The sequence below is a fragment of the Barbatula barbatula genome (genome assembly GCF_947034865.1).
Source record: "Barbatula barbatula genome assembly, chromosome: 3".
Taxonomy (NCBI): Eukaryota; Metazoa; Chordata; class Actinopteri; order Cypriniformes; family Nemacheilidae; genus Barbatula; species Barbatula barbatula.
Window position 1 is genome coordinate 17,104,941 of NC_136764.1, and position 20,092 is coordinate 17,125,032.

Sequence of the window (20,092 nt, forward strand, 5' to 3'; positions counted from 1 at the left end):
ATCATCTCTTCCTCCACCAAATCACAACACAAACCGACTAATGCCACTAAAACTCAGTGGCTTAATGGTGACGAAGGGTGTAAGGCCTTTCTTCAGTTGTTCTCTAACCAAAAGCATCGCAATCAATACTCTCTTTCTCTTATTTACACTTCGGTATAATGTGGTCAATGTTGAAGGTTGAAGGATCGTATTCCATACCGTACACAGTCTCTGTTAGATGAGGAGAGGCGGACAGAGACAGTGCAGCGGTGCGCATTAGAATAGTTGACATCTCCATCAGCAAGACTGGACCACAGGAGTAATTTCCAAAGCCTCTTTCTATTAATCCCTGTTGATTAGAGTACCACCACAGAAGTGCACATCACAGACACTTCAACGTAAAGGTCACGTCAGACTGGTCGCTAATGAGGTCCTGCCTCGAAAAGCTACAGGGGCAATCCAATATTGTGTCTGACTGTGAGAGGGAGAGCGGGCCGATGGTTTGAACTGGTAATGTTAGGGCATTCATCATACAAGCCTGTGCTAATTGAGTATTTGTGAGTTTCAATGAAAGTGTTCAATGACATTACCCTAACTTGCCCCAAGAGCGTAAAAACTGGCTGACAATTTCAAACATGAGGTGAATTATAGTACAGAACTGTACAGCTCAAACATATGGTCCATGTTACACACTTATTTTAAACTCATTCGTCCACTGAAAAAAACATTCAGTATATTAGGGGTTGTGTTCACTTATAATGTAGTAGGCCTACAGTACGTCTAAGACTACATTGAAACTGCCACCAAAATCCTCATATGTGATCTGTTAACTGCATGGCAGTGTGAACAGGACAAACCACATGGAATTCGATCTTCTTAAATCTGATCTGGGCCACTTCCATATATGGTCCTTAATCAGATACAGGTCTGTTGTTTTGCAATGCCACCTCAATCTGAACTGTCATATCGGAATTATTTTGCGTCATTGCAGATCGCCATGCCTCTTAATTCTGCGCTGATTTAAAGCATACAGCTCAGTTGCCAAACATTAAGCATCAAATTATAAACATAAGCCCTTGCACTGTCTACACCGCACACAAATCGCACGATGCGATGCAACAAATTACTTTAGTATCCATTATAATAAAAACAATTGTCACTGGATACGGCGCGAAGCAATATGACAAATGCCTTAATTCTTTTTATTGTCTTTTATCGCTTTGCATCCACCACTCGAATGCTTGTTGACACGGTGGTAAAACATACGGTACAGGTTTGCTCTACTCTGTGCTGTGTACAGACTGGCTTGCACACACCCCAAGAGCGGACTGCTCCGTGAATGCTCTCAAATCGCACCGTGAGACCAGCCGGCGCAGCACCACTTGTGCACACCCCGAGAAAGGACTGCTGAGATTTGTGTTCTCAAATCGTGCCGCAAGAACACTCCGCTCAGCACCGCATAAAGTCAAACACACCCACTGAATCAGCCCTTGCTTATTTCTGTGTGACAACGAGCTATGTGTTATTGTTGTTTTGCACATCCCTACTATAGTAGTCAATGGTGCCACAGAAAGGTGAGTTGCTAACCAAATATCCAAATATCTTTATTTGTGTTTAATCAAACAAAGAAATGTATAGAGGTTTGGAACAACTTGAGGGTATTTCATGACAGAATTTTAATGTTTTAATTTTAAACTATACCTTTAATTAGAAATTATTTCAATGTTTGTTCGGTTACTGAAAATGTTCAAAATATCTTATTTAATTTTCTGGTGAAGAGTTTTCATTTTGGGGAACTGTGCCTTTAATTAACCATAACATATTGTTTTCAAACATTTGTGGGCACACAGTGACACAAAAGATACACCATAAGCGTGACAAAAACACAGTGGCATGTTTTAAAAGCAATACAAGACAATACTCATCTTCTTGACCTTCTTATATCCTTCAGAGACGTCTGTTCCTCCCGGTGGAGCAAACAATGTTTCCCTGCAAAGGTGCCCATTAACTGCCCTACTCATTTACAATACAGCATCACACCATATGTTACTTATTACTGAAAATAAATCTCTTTAACCCCAGCTAACCCTTCTATAATTCTTTGACTTTATATTTTAAAGTCATATTTTTTTTAACAGAAACTAGCTTTTTCTATTCAGGATGAAATTGGAAATACATTTTAAGCAGTTACACCATTTGACCATTATATTCAGAGATCTGGACAAAATGCTTGAGCATTAAAGATAAACATATGTATGAAGATGCTTCAAAAATGTTTTAAGGGCAGATAGAAATCATCTTACTATCGCACACACATCAGCAGATGTGATAGACACGAAGGTTGAGACTGACAGGAAGAGTTTCTGTTGATGTGGTTTGGGACAGAGGATGTGGATGAGGGACATAAATTCACTGCACAGTGACAACAGATTCTGATGAATAGGTTCAAGCTGCCCCACAAATCAGCTGGGGTTACAAATGTTTGACTATCACTCATCAGATTACAGACTCAGTCCTTTCCCATTCCTTACATGCACAGAATCGATGCCTGTATCCTCATTTAATAAATCTCTAAAAAAATTAAACCTTTTCATTTTCAACTAAAAACAGGATCGGTCTTTTAGATATTTATAACACTACAGTAGGGTTTTATGTAAGTGTGTTTTACAATTGTGAATTGTAAAAATTGCTACAGTATATAACTAAACGTACTTATTAAAATAACATATTTAATGAAAAAAATGCATCTTTTTTTTGGTCTTTGTTCTTTTACCCAAACCTATCCGTAATACATCCTGTCAGCTAAACCAAGTAGCAAAACTGAAGTGGTTCAGATGATATATGGGAGTGCTGTAATGCAGATTCACCGTTTAGACTCTAGATCAAGGGAGAGCCTGAGGAGGTCTGGCTTCAGCGTCATGTCTGATTAATCTGCCATATTAATCTCATCCTGCCTAGACAAACACAGGATGTGGTGCTTCTAGAATTTATGAAGGAAGGGTGTTCATATTTCCCAAGCAATTCAGTTTCTTTAAATGTGAATGAGTCTTTGTGTTGTGTTGGTATTGAGTTCTATAATGCAGTAAATACAGTAAAAATATGCATTAGACCAGAATAGTTCATGCTGGGATGAACCTCAGCTGGTTAACCATGATGTAGTTTTGTTGAAGCTGGTTGACAGAGGCTTGCTGGTTAAGTGAGATAAGAAGCCCGATAGGGTCACCAGTTCAGCATCTCATGCTGGTGTTTTTAAAAGGTAGGCCTGTTATTTATGACTCTGTTTTTGTTACCCCACCAGGTCAGCACACTCTTTGAGATTTCTTTCGCTCCCATCCACTATGGGAAAAATTCAATCTGTCTGCTTGATTCTCCATTTCGAAGAGTCTTTTTTCAATTACTACAAGGGTTTTCACGAGCTACTATATGAGATTGGGTTGCCAATCTCTCCCAGAAGAACCAAATTGCTTAAGCTTATATTGATGTAGGGTTACGGGTTAGCCCCAAAATCACAGGGATACATCACATCCGGTCTCACACAAGCTTTACATGGTCGAAACTAAAGCAGATTCTGTCAAGGTATGGTAATCTTAGCTATATCTCTGGCGATGTTGAGCTGTGCTGGCTGCAGGGCCCTGATAATGAAGTGGGCCGAGAGGTGGGACAGTGAGGGATTGTGGGTGCTGGCGATTTGACAGAAACTCAATAGCGCTTTAATGGTCCATAGTCATCGAGGTGCTTTACTGCAGAACAGGACTTACCCCCACTGACCATGGAAGAAATAAGGCAAAACAGCGGTGCGCTCTCAAGCCAGTGAGATCTGCACATGCTGCTGAAAAAGGTCGGCGGCATGGGCCTGACAGATTGCCGATAGGATATGTGGAAATCACTTCATTGGCTGTAACATGAACACATTATGATAAGAACCTGGGCCGGGTAAATCCCTGCATGTCTACGGCGTATAAAAGATATGTAGCATTGGATCACACAGAAAACACAACACAGATACTGCGTGGAAGAAATTATAGATTCGCTCAGTCATGGTGTATGTCATTATTTGTATGACATATCGCTTATTGTTCCCTGAACTCTTTGTAAGTCGCTTTGGATAAAAGCATCTGCTAAATGACTAAATGTAAATGGTGCTAAGAGTGCAACAGTTTTCGGACACTTGATTTCCGAAGTGTTTGTCAAATAAATTTTTTCAAGTTTAATTTGTAAAACCCTAAGGAAATGAAAAACTTGGGGCAACTACACATGCAACATTATAGCATACAGTTTGAAGCAAAAACTTGTTCGAAAATGTTGCTACAGGACAAATACATTTAAACTAAAAATATTTTTTACAGTTGAAAAATCTATAAATCTATTAGGTAAGGGGTACCTCACAAAAGGTTTACCTTTTTGGTGTTTGAAAGTTTGGAAAACCCTCATATATGCAGAGCAACATATAAGCAATCAGTGTTACCCCTGTCATCATATTAGGGGGGGGGGCGCCCCTCCAACGGCAACCCTTGCCACCTTGAAGGTCAAGTTAATTTTCTTTTCTTTATAGTGCCAGATCACAACAGAAGTCAATTAATGTTACCTTTCGTATAGAACAGGTCTACAGTTTTTGAGTTTTTATTAAACTAGATCCCCTTGTTGTTATTAATCTTATTTACACGGCATGTTTCTGTCTTTACATGGCAGTTCTCCTTTGCTCTCTGTAGCGTGCACGGCAGAGTTCCGCCCGGCACACAGGTGAGCACACTCCCACCATATAACTTATATTGACTGCTGTCCAGGCATGTACTGGCCTTTAGGACTACCGTGACATTCCCGGTTGGCCCCACTGCGGGCTCTGTGGGCATGTTTATTTATCGCACTATATAAATTATCAGTCAAACGTCAGACCTCGACATAATATACCTGAAGCGAGCTGCGAGTAAACAAATGCGATGAGTGCGTGACAAAGTGTGTCTATAGCCGAGTTTATGTTTTTGGCATGCTGTGTTGTAGAGAGAATGTGAAGATACGTCACTCCATGATGAATATTGGGAGGATCGCTGCTAGTCCGTTCAATGCAGTGTTTTGTTTTCTTGTTTGATTAGGAAATATAACTATGGTAGGTCAGTCTTGCTGTGTTAAAACTGCAATTGCATTACGCTGAGTCATTCAGGAAAGCCCATGGTGCTTTCACTTTCAATTTCTCCATATATCAAACAAAACAAGTAATGGTACATATTAAAACAAGAATAGCAGTGGAGTATGATCCTCCAAATATGGCGGGGCCACTGCAACATGCAAGATAGGGCGTGATGCATTATGGCATGGCACCCCACCCCCTTGGTAAGTTACCTGCAAGGAGACAAATCTTTTTCAATGAGAGTGGGGGATGCAATTCCAAAAACGATCCACTCGTTATGCCTGACATTACACACCACCACATATGGAAGGTCATGTACTGTTTCCGGTTCCAAACTCTCAATATGATGCTATAGGCAAACAACTTGAATTGCTAATATACGCTCATGGCGAGCTATAAAATCAGAAAACCACGATCCTAACCTTTATCTTCATAACAAAATGACACATGGCCAGTCAGCAATTTATTTTTCATAATTTAATTATGAATTATGTTAAATAAATATTTATGTCGGAGATTCTGTGAGCCTGGTGACTTGGTTAGTAGTTAATAAAGTTTTCGATTAAATATTTAAGCTGTAGCTCCGCTTTAAATTAAAAGATGCTTTGGACCCGCAAAAGGTTTTCCTTACATCACCACTAAACACTAATAGTGAGTGTGAAAAATAAGGACATATTGAGTAGGTGTTGATAGCAAAAAATATTAAATCAATATTTAAGTTACTATTTTTATGTACAAAAGTCTTCCCTGTGGTCTGTCCATTCCTACTTTAAGGGGTCAAAAGTAATTGTTATGACTCATTTTGACATATCGTTGCCTTGAAATTAGGTTCCACTTATGTCAATCACATATTCTAATTCATGTTCTTATTCTGTGACAATCTGGACATTTTTAGAAAAGGTTAAATCGACAAAGTCAAATGTAATGCAAAAACTTTGAAGTTCAATATCTCAAAACTGCTCCGAATCCAGATAGAACCTTATAATATAGAAACTCATAATACCAAGGCGACACAGACAATATAGCAAATAAGCAATGGCTGCCATACTTTGGCATCTAAAAAGGTAAATTCCTTCAAATTCAAGTGCATCATGTTGTAAAGCTTCAGTCTAGTTAGGATTCACAGAACATACAGAGACCAGGAGAACTCCACATTAATTAACAACTGGTCTCATTATCTATCCCATGGGCTTTGGTCCAGCTGGGGGAAACTTATCACAGCTTCATTATCCAGAGGGGGTTTGAGATGGAGTTTAATGCAACGAGCTGTCAGAATTCCATAACCGGCTCTTCCCATCACTCTGTATGCAAAGCACATGGATTAAGCTTACAAACTCATTTCCTTTTTATTTGTTTTCTGCATTTGATATAATCCGTTATGGTGCAACCCACTGTCCTGTAGTTTTTTCCTATATTTCATGTAGAGATTTGCATTAATATTTAAATTATTGACTACATGTGTGAGTAGCTATACTGTACATATCAGTTTTTCTTAAAACCACTTTTAACAAGTCAAGTCAGCTTTATTTATATAGCGCTATTCACAATTTTCATTGTTACAAAGCAGCTGTACAAGAAAACATTGACTATAAGTAAAACATAAAAGGTTATGGATGTCAAAACACAGGTCAAATATCAGACACACAATACATTCCTATATGCAGTGTTAATTAAATAACACTGTGAAATCTTACCAAACCATTGGTGGTAGGTGAAAGTTGAAAAGAAAATGCTATTTAGAGTGTCAATGCACATAGTATGCCTTCAGCTAAAGTATATATGTGTATGAAAAAGATATTTAGTCACTGCTTGACTGAATTATAATGTCTTGAGATGTACTAACTTTTTATTGCATGTGGTGTAAAGGTAAATACATTTTATTGTCATACTACAGTTTCACGCACTATTACCGATTACACCAAGGCAAATCAAATATTCAATGCGTAAAATCAAGCTGAATTTCTTAGATGTGACCAGGTCATTTTCTTATTTCTTGGTGTTTGTCTTTTAAATGAAAAGTCTAGCTAGACTAGTATCCAATTAGACCAGTAGCATTGCGTTAAAAAATGACCAAAGTGTTTAGATATATTTCATATTTAAAACCTGATTCTTCTGTAGGCCTACTCATTTTTGAACGCGATGCTACTGGTCTAATTGGATTCAATGAGCTATGCTAAGCTATGGTAAAAGTGCTATCGCCAGACCAAGAAATCGGCTAAATAGATACCAAAATGGTAAAACTCAGATAGTCAGATAGGTTCTGTGAAACAAGTGACCCTCACTAACAATTTAAAGATGTTATACTTATGAAGAGGATTATACAACAGACTCGGGCTGATTAACCATCTGACTATTCATGTATTACTGATTGCCCCTTTACTGTAGGGTTATTCATGGAAACTTCATAGCATGATTAATGAGCTGCTTTTCTCATCAGCTCAGCTGTACTAGTGAAGAATTGGAAGATGACTTCAAGCTTTCTTACTTTGCATTCTGTTTAATATTGGTATTTGAGTTACAGAGATAAAGAAGAGGCGGCTCTGTGGTCACTGAATATTCGAGGATCAGCCAAGAACTCTGTGAATGTTTGCCGGGACGGCCTTTGATTAAACATATTGGCTTTGTAATAAATGTTGAAACTTTACATCTACTGGGATTCTTTTTTTATGAAGTCAATTCCTCAATATTACTGCTAAAACTAAAAAGTTCCCATAAATGTTAGGCTCAGATCAAAAATCACTAGGTGTATTTTAAGATACAATGAGTAATTAAAATAATTTTGAGAAGAGAAACTAACTAAAGAAACATGTTTTAATTTTTTCGTTTTGTTTAAATTTTTTTAGGTTTATTTGAAACAAGCCTCCATTCTTGTGCAATATTATTATTCCAATATTTATAATTTATTCCAATCATCAAATGTCCTAAATTGAAATATTAGTGATAACAGTTACCCCATTGTCGCTCATATTTCTAAACCCTTTTGACTTTCGTTTCTCAAGAAGCTGTCTTTTACTGTATTTATCTAATGTATTTCATTTTTCACCTTCACAAATTCTAATCTATCCCAAATATAACCGATTTCACACATCTCACAACAGCAGCTGAAGATACTAATAGATTTGGGAAAAATCCTTTTTTTAGACTCCAATTATTATATATTACGAATTGCAAAGCTGTCACCGCCTTGTATTACTGCCCAAAGGAATATTCCATGTTATTTTTTACCAACCCTACGCCATCTGTTTCTTATTGCAATTATGAAAATTTCAACACCTCCCTCAATCAAACAGGTAATGCTTGAACTGTAATACACTTGCAATGTTATGCTCATATTTTTTGCTTTTTCCATACATTTACTAGGAAATATTTGTCTAAACAATCCTTTTGAAATGGGATTTCTTTGAATGTGGATTAGGTGGAGGGACATCTAGCCACGTGTTTTCAGTATAATTCCAATTGGAGAAGTTTTCAGGTCAGAATTACATTTCAAGTCTTGATTGTCCTTTCTTGGCATCTTTAAATGGAAACCATGTGGAAATATCTGGACTTTGGCATTGGTTGCATGCATTTGTGCCAAAGGGTACTAAATATAGACCACTTTGCAAGATCCAAACACTGGTCCAAAGCACATCCGGTTTCAGTTTTTATTTATTTTTATTCATATTTTTAAATGTTACATATTTTGTTGGTTGTATTTTGTTCAAACGTTTTCGTAACATAAACTTCTGGAACAGCATCATTGTTTACATCATCCAAAGAGGTCTATAAAACGCTTGCTACTCTACATTGGCCACATAGTGCCACTTTTAATTGAATTAAGGGAGAACAACAGTATGCGCCTGGCTAAGAAGTTTCGGATGTGCTAACTTGAACTTTTACTTGTGCAACATAACCATAATAATACTGAGTGCACCTTTAAGTTATGTGTTTAAGCAAAAATGTACTTTAAAATTTGTTTTCTGTTTTATCTCTTCTTGGCCTTCTCTGAAGCTGGAACAGATTTTACATTTCTCACTCTTATACTGATGTTCTCTGACCACATTAAGCTTGGCTTTTTCAGTCTGGGGCAGCTGTCCCCCTCCAGTGCCAAAACTTACACAGGCCACTGCCAGCTCCTCTCCTCAGCCACTTAAACAAGCAGGCAGAGCTTCCTTGGACCTGCAATAAAACACCTCAGGCTGACAAGTCCTTTCCGGAGCCTCAAGGGGACAATACAGAATCACTCATAGTTTTACAAAGAACAACAATGTTTATAGCTATTGCACTTTATGAAGTATATTACCCATAAACTATCTCTCTAGCAACTGTCCAAACACAAGCGGTTTTGCAGCTTCTGTATGAGCGAAAACCCTTTCACCATCTGAGACCTCTGTGATCCCTTCAGTCTCTCTCTCGGTTGCTAGTCCGACAAATGCTCATCAGGCCCCTGCCTCAAAGACTGCCGAGCCACTGAGATCAGGCGAGGATGGGAAATTCACAGTGCCAGAGCCAGCAGGCCAGACTCTGTAAGGAATCCCTTGCCGTCTGGAGCACACGGCTGGCAGACAGTTTGTGCTGGATTGCCAAAAGCCCTTAGTTTCATTAATTTATTTGCCGGATCTTGGCTCAAGCTTTTTAGGGAATTGAGACTGATAAGTTGCTTTGTGGTAATTTATGTGTGGTTGGTATTTCCATAGCAGCAAATAACATTAAATGAAAAGAGTGAGTAGTGATTGAATTTGGAAAATGTTGCTAGATATCTTTAATCACCCAAATCTGGTTTTCCTTCACTCTCATTATACAGTAGATTGACATATGTTCAGATTTCAAAACCACTATTTACCTTTCTTTTTTAATGCCACACCACACCAGTTGGACATGTCACATGACAAAAAAAAGAAAAAAGTATGTAGAATCCATTGTAGCTTGTCGCGTATTATCGGCGCAGCTGGTGTGGAGAAACTTACAAGCAAACAAAAACCTTTGCTAATGTGTTGCGATGTCACGTCTAGGCACAGTGCAAGCATTGAAGTTTAATAAGTTACTGTTGATTATTTTATATAGAAATTTTATGAAAGGTTAATTCCACATTATTATAATGTTTGTATAATGCAATTCAAAATTCCATTAAATCCCATATGTACATTCATTACTTTTGAAAAAGCAAGTCTCACTGTCATTCTCCATCACTTCATCTCAGCAGTCAGCACATTCACAATAGGATTACTGGTCTTGAACTCTATAATTCCTCTTTATACTCTCTGCATTATTCATTTTTTACTTGCATATTCGGTATATCCACTGAGAAATTAAACTTCTGGAAGGTTAAATGTCCCTGCACAATGATATTTTATCCTCAGAAAAATGACATATAAAAATATTTCTGACAGGAAGTTTGACAGGATCTTTCCATGTTTTTGTGGTCCACCCCATACCCTTGCCTATAGGAGTCTTTCGCATACCAAAAGCCACCTTGTCAGGACTTGTTTTGATGATGTGATTATCCATAGAGCGTTTTGAATTAATTTCATCCCCAACAACTGAACCACCAAACAAGAGGCTCTATAAATAGTTTTCCTTATCGTTCCAAAACAAAGACAGTTCTGTCAAAAAGCCTGTCCATATTTTGATGATCTCAGAGCAGCTTAGAGTGCATGCTGCTCGCCTCATCTGCTTGCTTAAGCTGCTTGGGGACCTCATGGTGATCGGGCACCTCTGTTCACTTTTATCCATTCTGAAAGAACAGGTCAAACACCATAAGAATAATAAAATATAAACAGTAATCTACTAGGAATCTTTGGACCTTAGACATGTTTAACTGGAAGCAAATGACAATGTCAAAATAATCTGTTCAATGGGCGTTAGGGTTTTATACCACATAGTCATGATTGATTTATTGTTCCATAGAATCTCTAGTTACAAAAAAAATGTGGAATGCATGGTTTGTGAGAAATGGACATAGATATAGTACCTTTAGATAGAGTCTGTCCAGTGGGTTAAAAACTATGTCGATCTCAGTGAGAATTTGTGGCAAACGTTGTGAGCCCAGACTAAGGTATATTTGGTGCCATACATCGTATTGTAATTTGCCGTATTGACTCACTTTTGATTCCTGAACCAAAGTGATAAAAGCCCAATATTGTTTTGTGTTGGACAGACATCTAGTGAAGTTTAGTTTTAGTGTAGTAGTTAATTGACAACCTTCCTAAAATAATTTATCATTAAGAAGGTAAAATAACAATGCTTATGTATGCACTGATGTGCAGCTTCCAAAACAGCTGTTGTCATCTTCATAACTTTTAAAATTAAAAAAAGTTATTGACCTTAAAAGAAATTTGTTTTTGTAATGCAAATTTTTTTTTGTAATGCCTTTTTTTTACATTCCTTGAAATTATGTATATTAACAAATACTAGTGTCTCTTACATACTCGTCCCGCTTTTGTAGTTGTAATTGATCTTTTAAAATCTTGCTAGAGCATCTTTGTATTAATGGCCCCGCCCCAAAGCAATTAAAATGGATGGAGAGTAATTGAGCACTTTGTTTTAATGAACAAGATGAATGTGTTATGCTAAACCTGCTTTATTAATTGCAGGATCTAGCGTTGCAGAAAATATTTATCTTGTAGCCTAAATATCAAACTGTTTAACAGTTTAATAATCTAATTGGTCAAGTGGCATTCCAGCAGTGCTGATATTTAGTATAAAACCGTTGGGACGCTTCACTGTTTGTTTTATTTCTCTTGTTTATGCTGTTTGTGTTTTGCTCAGTTGATCCGACTTGGTCCGCGTTTAGATTTTTTGTAGAAGTGCAAGAAAACGACAAAACAAATGGTTGTGTTTATTATGAACTTCAAGGATTTCGGTAATTGGTAAACTGAATTAGTCATTCAGGACAGCTTACTTGATTTATTTTGCTAAATTATTAATACCATGATTGGAGAAAAGAAGAGAACATTGCATCGCTGTGCTGTATTTTGTTGATTTTGCAAACAAGCTGAAGATGTAAGGTTATAGAGAACTAGAGGAGAAAATACTCATCTACATGTTTTTGGACACGTTCCCTTGTTGTTGCAGCTAAAAATAAAATCAGGGTTAACTCCCTGCTGCAAAAAGCTGTCCCACACACTCCATCTTCTGCTATGTGTGTGTGTAGCCCAGACTCCCACCTCTGTGTAGGTGATAAATGAGTGAAAGAGGTGATAGATCGTGAAACAAAACAGATTCATTGCTATCGTGGAACCACAGGTCATGCTGTCCTCATGCTCAGATTTCATACAGAGTGAGTTAATATTTAGAGAGCATAACAAACTGTAGACCAGCAATCACGTTTTTATTTTCAATAATAATGTTGTGTCACATTACTAAGGACAATGATATAATGGTGTTTCAGGGATGATAGTAATCCTTATTATAAACAGCATTTCCGAGAGAAACTCAGCTGGACAATATGATGTCGCTATGAATCCCATTCTTTAAACATCCCATTTTAATTCCAGTCAGGGAAAGAGCCCCCGGCCCATCAGTCCAAGTCTGGACCAGTCCAAAGAGAACTACGACAAAGTCTATTGCAGTTATTTTATTAATAAAGATGACACTTCTGATCCACACTGAATAAAACCTCTGGCTGAGTTCAGAAGAGGCCTTTTTGTGTTTTTAGCTTGGATTATTTCAAATTCTCTCTCCCCGGGAATACGTCTCAAGTCTTGCGCTGCTGGATTGTTAAAATTCCTGTCATGGCTTCCTACCTGTAGGCAGACTTTTCTGACATCTAAGACATCTTCAGTGAAACAGTAACTTCAATAAAATAAGTTTCAGTGAAATTTCCCCACAGACATTTTTAGTATAAAAAACAGTAAATTGTATAAAGGTGCAGGGGCATTTAAAAAACCCTGCAGTTGTTCACTTTTGGAAGGCAGATGTGTAATAATAATAATAATTAATTTATATGAAGTATTTAAATTAATGTTTTATTGTAAATCGATGCGGATTTAATTTTAATAAATTAAATGATTACTACTCAACAGTTTTTTATTCTTTGCAGTGGTCTACTGGAAGGTAACTTTGGGCCACATGACGTTTATTTATGTTGTTGCCTCTGAAACCGTCTATACACTGGACCTAAGAACACAAGAAAATTACAAATATTCTCACGAGAAATGCTAGAGCAAACTGAGTAGGGTCATTATTTAATCAACTTGTTTTCGTGGATCTTAGTTTGAGAACCAAAAAGTATCCATATCTATATTTTATTTTTAACACTAATATTTTATATATAATATGCTTTATATTTTATTTATTATTTAATATAATTAAAAACCTAACAAACTTAATTTTGTCCAATGTTATGCTCAAAATGTATTATTTTGAATTAATGTCACTATTAATAATTTGTTATTTAATATCCACACATTTTACAAGTTGTAAAAATGCATTAGGAACATATCCAGTTTATCTTTTTTGTTATGATATCCAGCAAGTGCCCAAATACTGTTTGGGACACACTCTTTGCGCATTTGTGTCTGTATTCATATGTTGAATTCATTTTGGGCACTTGGATGGGGCCCACAGCAGTGCTTTATTTACTTGTTTACTTTACACCAGTCATCTCTGTTCTTCCATCTCACATTAGGGGGGGTTACTCATAAAAATTTGATAGCATCTTAAATGAACCGTCTGCTGTTCCTTTTCCCTATTACATTTGATCATGCCAGGAAGTTTAAGCTTCTTAGCAAACACAACTGATTGAATCTTTTAATGGATTGAAGCCATGGTGTGAGTTAGTAAATTAGTTTAAGTGTGTAATTATATCAGAAATACTGCTCTTCCTTTCCACTATAAAATGCCTAATGAGGCACCAAGACAAAATATTGCTGAGTAACAAGATACTCTGTGTTCCGTAACACCAAACAGTGAGCATTGCTATTGTGCCCTTGAGCACTGCACTTAACACATAACTCCTGGTTGCTGTTACATGACACCCCTGTTTTCCCAACCTCATTTTCCCCTAAGGCACACTACAATATGAAATCAACTTTCATTGTTTTACCAGCTAAGATGAGATAAACATAGACCTCTATGTCCGTTAGACCTCACATAGGTTAGATGACCTAAGCCTGGGCGCCACTGTGGCGAAATATTGGCGTCCTGTACCGACAGTAGTCTGTCTGTTATTAGTTTATTGTCTCATTCGGAAATTAGTTTTTTATAAACGGTTGTATCCTGTAGAACATTGATTTACAGGATTAAAGCATAAAAATGGGGGAAAAGGGGACTTCAGATTAATATTCGTTATTTTCATTTTAACCAATAATGTAGGCAATATTTCCCACAGTAGGTTTATTTTTATCAACTGAAGTCATTTGTTTTAGAATAACATTAAAATAACCTTTTTTGGAGTTTTGACAATATGATGATTTTTGATACATTTCTTTCTTTAAAAGATCAATTTCACAAAAATAGATTTGAAACCAATATAATAGTACTAGTAGTACTTTGTTCTGGAATCTCAAACTGTATTCTGTTCTATTCAAATACAGTATTACCCTGTGTGACAACTAGCTTCGGTCTCCCTATACACATCTACTAACTTCCCACACGTGTGTTTTTGACAGTGTGTTACTGTTATTTATTGGTTCCATTTCTGAATAAAGCCCTTCATGAATAGAATACACTGCCCTAAAACACCCTAAATAATTAAACTTTTTACAGATATCAGCTGATCTGTCACATCTGCGTGTCAAGCACCTAGATCTCACTGTCCCTGGGTTGATGTGTTGGTCCATAGTTTATGATAAACGCCATAATGATGCCATATTATAAACTGTAAAAGTGCATGAAATACACATTTCATACATTATTATATATGATCATGTTTGCTCGTTTATCCTGTTGCAGAATGAAAGCTGTGAAACAAACTGGAGATGCAGAGAGTGATTTTTCCCGTTTACTAGGTAAGTGTTTCTCTTTATTACTAATTTTATAAAAATGACTCACCAGAGCACAGTACATCTCCGGTGGGTCTCCACAGGTAATGTTGGGGGGGTCCAAAGACACTCGCAGGTAGTTGGTCATGTCGGTTGCTTCAGGTTGGCAGGCCATGTAGTGCCAGTCCAGGCGGTCCTCTGCGTACACCTGCGATTTACAAACGTCATAGTGCCCCCATGAGGCCGGGAAATGCTGCATGGCATGACACCAACTCACCCACAGGGTCTGTAGCACAAGAACTATTAAGTACATGGTTTCCCCTTTCTTCTGATGCCTCATTAAATGGATTCTGATAGATAATATGCAGGCAGAGGGTGATGAGGCAGACAGCCTCTGTGCTAGCACTGAACTTTAATGGGGTAAAGAGGCTGGAATCTGTGGCAGCATGCCAGCTTTGACTCAGCTTCTTTAGGCCAATCTAATTTCAATCATTTGTATCTGCGTGCGCGATTGCGTTATTTTGACAAAGTTGCGGTAAGTCACCGTTGTGAATATTAATTCCTTCTCGAAGCCATTAGTGTGTGCCATTTCAGGACATCCTTCCGTCCATCTCTATTTCTTGCGTGTCCTCCAAAGTCTGTAGGGGATAAGAACAAAGGGAGAAGAGAAAAAGAGCATGTCAGTGAAGGAGGTTCAGGATTGGTGTTGCGCGTATAACGAGGAGCCGGGTGGGAGAGGTGAGGAGGTGCAGGTCAAGTGTTTTTTATAGCCCAGACAGATTTCATAGAGAAATATCCTAAAAATACCTGCTTATTACGGAAGACAAATAGCCAAACATCCCCGCAGGCACAAACAGACCATCTAAGTCTGCAGATCTCTCAACAGTGCAAGTCTCAACAATCCCTCAGCTCTTTGAAATTTCAAGGATTCTGTCCTAGACAGGCGGTGGAGGAAAGAGGCCAATGTCGTTTTTTTTCTGGAAGACTGTGCATACTTTATGCTTAAAGGGATACTTCACCCATGTATTTCTGTATTTCCGATGAACACAGAGAAAGATATTTGGAAGAATGCTTGTAACCGAACAGATCTTGGCCCCCATTGACTCTCATAGTAGGAAAAATTACTTTATTATTTATTGTGTTCTGTTGAACACAAAAGCAGACGTTTTGAAGAATGTAAGAGTTCTTGGGCACTTTTGACTACCATTAAATTTTTTCCTACTATGGTAGTTAATGGGGGCAAAATCAGTCTGGTTTTAAGCATTCTTCCAAACATCTTTCTCTGTGTTCATCAAAACAAAGAAATATATACAGATTTGGAACAACTTGAAGGTGAGTAAATGATGAGAGAATTTTTGTTTGTGGGTGAAGTATCCCTTCTGTAGACCTTCATTGATTTAATCGAGTTAAAACTCCTATGTATTACTAGAGTACTAGAGATACAGATGATGTAAAATAATATTATTTTGGAAACTTTTTTTAAGTTCTATTTAATTTCTTCAGTTATGTATGATTTCAATTAATCAAAACCCAGTCGTCTGAAATTATTACTGAAACTGTATTCCTTTAAAAGTTCATGCCTTAAAGTGACTGACTTAAAAATTCTGACATCATTTACTCACCCTCAGGCCATTTCAAACCTGTGACTTCCGCAGAACACAAAAAATATATATTTTGAAGAATGTTGGTAACCGGCACCTGTTCACTTGCATTGGTTTTGTGTCCATACAATAGAAGTGAATGGGTGCAGGTATTCTCCAAAATGTCTTCTTTTCTGTTCTTCGAAAGAACGAGAATCAAACAGGTTTGAAATTACAAGAGGGTAAGGAAATTATTACTGAATTTTTATTTTTGGGTGAACTATCACTTTCATAACCGGTCCTCTTTTACGCAGTAACTATAAAACGTTAAAATATCTCATAAACATGCCTTTTATCTGCATAAACACGACGATCGTTTATAAAGGAACGTGCAGTTTTCAGAATGCACTCAATGCTAATTTCCATCATATCCGTCAATATGAGAAATCTCTGATAGAGGGGTACGGTTGACGTGATTAGATCCATGCCCCCTCAAATTGGGGACGGACCATGATAGATGAGACAGAGGAGCCACTAAATGTGCTCTGTCAATCATGCTGACGTCTAACAAGGAGCCAATTACCACGTTCAGCCCCTGGCACGGGGTAGGATGTGATTAATAAGACATTACTGTATAGCCATCAGCATCACAGGTTTCATAAAAAATGTCTGTAATAGGACTGCTCTACAGCACAAGAACAGGCGTTGAGTTTAAGGCGGCAGTCAAGGATAGAAGAACAGATAAGGGTTCGGTCCGATATCACAGAACTGTTTTATCACACTCTTAATCCAGATAAAGCGTCAGTCTCCCAGTTCTGTGATTGGGTTACTGTAGAGATGGGAGAGACTTTTTTCCATGCACTTAACTCTAGGAATTTGAGAAGTGTGAGCTTATCAGGCTTGCATTAGAGAGGAAACTAATACATCTGAGGGAGATAGCCGAAGTATGAGAGCTTCCTGGAATTTTCACGAGATGCATTGAGACAGTTGAAGCTTTAGATCATGGCAAATAAAGTAAGTGTTTCCCCCTCAAGTCAGTCAGGTATTTCCATACCTGTACTGGGCAACATAGATCACAACAGTACCTTTCTCTACTATATGTTATCAGTCTAGTCTGAGAAATTTCAGTTTCTTTACCGCAGAGAGCAACATGTTTCTTTACCGTCAAAATTTTAGAAAATGAAGCAATTTTTTTGCTAAAAAAATACCATGAATGTTTTACAAGTGTCCCAAACGTCCAAAGCGAGTGCGCTGCTGGTTATTTTTTCATCCCTCCTCTTTTTTTTAAAATCAAACCTGCTGAAAACACCCCCCAGTGTCCACTTGTATTTTACTCCCAAGGCAACTGAGGCATACCAAAGTGTTTTCAGGTCAGACACACATACCATATGGCTTGCGTTGGCTACAGCCACTCAGGTGCCCTGTTAAGACGATGTGAATACTTCTATTCAATGGTCTTTCCACCAGCAGTGTTGTTCCTCATAGTGTCAATGCTACTGACATGGCTTGATCATTCATGCTATTTCTATAATCCCAGCTGTCACTGCTCTCTCTTTCTCTCTCTCTCTCTCTTGTCTCTTTCTCTCTCCGCTCTGTGCTTTACACATGGCTGATTGTTAAGAGTGGAGCTGTCCAGGTGCTGAAAGGAAACAAATCTTAACAGCTTAGCACCTTTCCCGTGCAAGTAAGCTTTTTAAAGTTGAAGCTTTGTTTACTGTCAATCTGACAGAATTAGCATCTGCTTTGGTGTTAATGATGTCATCTTCAAATCTAGATTCATTATTATTTTCTTTTTTAGGAAAGTACACTGCTAAAGTTTGCATCCAAGTGAATGAAACGCTCTTTTAAAAGGTACATACACCAATGTTTCCTTGAATGCTTGTGACCGTCCGCCTGTCACTTGCTTCCCTTCGGACCACATTCACCACGTTGGAGAAATATATGCATAATTGAATGCCTCTTTCCTGAAAGGTTTGCATGCTCTGACACAGACGAAGCGCCGTCTAGAGTGCTACTCGAATTCCTATAGTGAGCTGCGGGCGCAGCACTGAGATCACGTACTTCCAGTTAACTAAATTGAAGTAAATATATAAATTGAGCCCCAGTTACGATGGAAATGCATTAACGAATAAATACCATTATGTGATCAAGCACATGCTCAATTGGGGTCTCGCCCTTTTTCTATTTCCTTGTAATACAATTATAACGTGCGTCATGATAAATGGCCGATTATGCTAGACGAGTAGATAAAGTGCAACAGGAGACGCAAACGTCTGCAACAAAACGAACTATACGGAGACAAAACTATTTTAACAACAACGACTTGTTCTCTAAATACAAAACACATTTAAGATTAGAGTAAAACGTCTAAACCATACGCTCGTGAAACTCTCTCGTGCGTGCGCGTAAAGCATTAAAAGATCATGAAAAAACACGGGCGTGTAAAAGTGAATGTGCGATTTTACGCAATCCCACAAAAAGGCTGTTAAACAACATGATGCACTGAACTCCTTGCAGGTTTAAAACCAACAACGTAATAAACTTCATTGCACTGTTATCGAGCAAAATGATAAAGAAAAAAATAACTTTATACCTGTCGTAATTGATAGTGCATCTACGTAAACTTTTGCTCGGAACATAGGCTACATATACATTTATGAAATCTTTTGATTCGTGCAACACATGCGAGCGACAGATATAACCCACCTTGACAGGTTTCCAGACTGAATGCATCCACTGTATGACAATGGTCAAATCCTGTCCCAGAAATCCAACTGCCAAATAACTCCCGGAGGAATGCGCAGGTTCCCCTATACGTATGTCAACTGTTCATCAACCCACTGAACTCTTACACAATTTTGAAAAGATTGCACAGCACCTCGTCCCATTAAACGAGTTATTAGCTAGACTTTTCAGTCAAATACGGGTGCTCTGATCTACCTACCCTGGCTGAGAGAGAACAACTAACATGCTGAAAGCGTCGATCTCCAAATGTAAGTTTGAGGGAATAGAGAACCGTATTCAAGCCCCACGTTGGAGCTCTCCGCTGGGTCCTAAAGGAAACCGCTGCCGCGACGGCTGCTTAACCGGTTTACCTGTTAGATATAAATATGTGTAGTATTCTGGCTATACAACATTTCTGGTCTTTATACGGGCGTTTTGAACGTTCAAACGCTCCTTTATATCTAAGAAAACAAAACAAATTGGGGGAATTGTTTTTACTGGCTATTTCGGTGCTTATTTCATAGCATATAAAAGCGCAATTCAAGGAAATTTGCTTGCAGTCTGTGTCCTTTCTTACATGCCAGAATACATTGTCACCAGAATTGATCCAATGGTTACTGACCTTTTCGTTTTCTTTAAAATACCCTAGATCACACGGTGAATGTTGCTTGCTAATGAGCAATATATAATGTTCGTTCCCCTTGAATGGATGGAGCAGAACAGAGTTCAGCACAGCGAGCGTGATGAATGATCACTAGTTATCCCGCGTTTACATTTTACAC

At 37.9% G+C, this 20,092-nt stretch overlaps 1 protein-coding gene across 1 annotated transcript in view; it reads right to left on the reverse strand.

Moving 5' to 3' along the window:
* Window positions 1–19,616, reverse strand: part of ntng1b (netrin g1b) — a 52,018-nt gene extending 32,402 nt beyond the window's left edge. Inside the window, exons 1-2 of the mRNA XM_079452838.1 lie at window positions 19,293–19,616; window positions 15,077–15,644 (exon numbers count right to left, since the gene is read on the reverse strand). Coding sequence (XP_079308964.1) covers window positions 15,077–15,346 — 270 coding nt within the window. The 5' untranslated portion in view covers window positions 15,347–15,644; window positions 19,293–19,616. The remainder of the gene's footprint in view (window positions 1–15,076; window positions 15,645–19,292) is intronic.
* Between the last annotated feature and the right edge of the window lie 476 nt (window positions 19,617–20,092).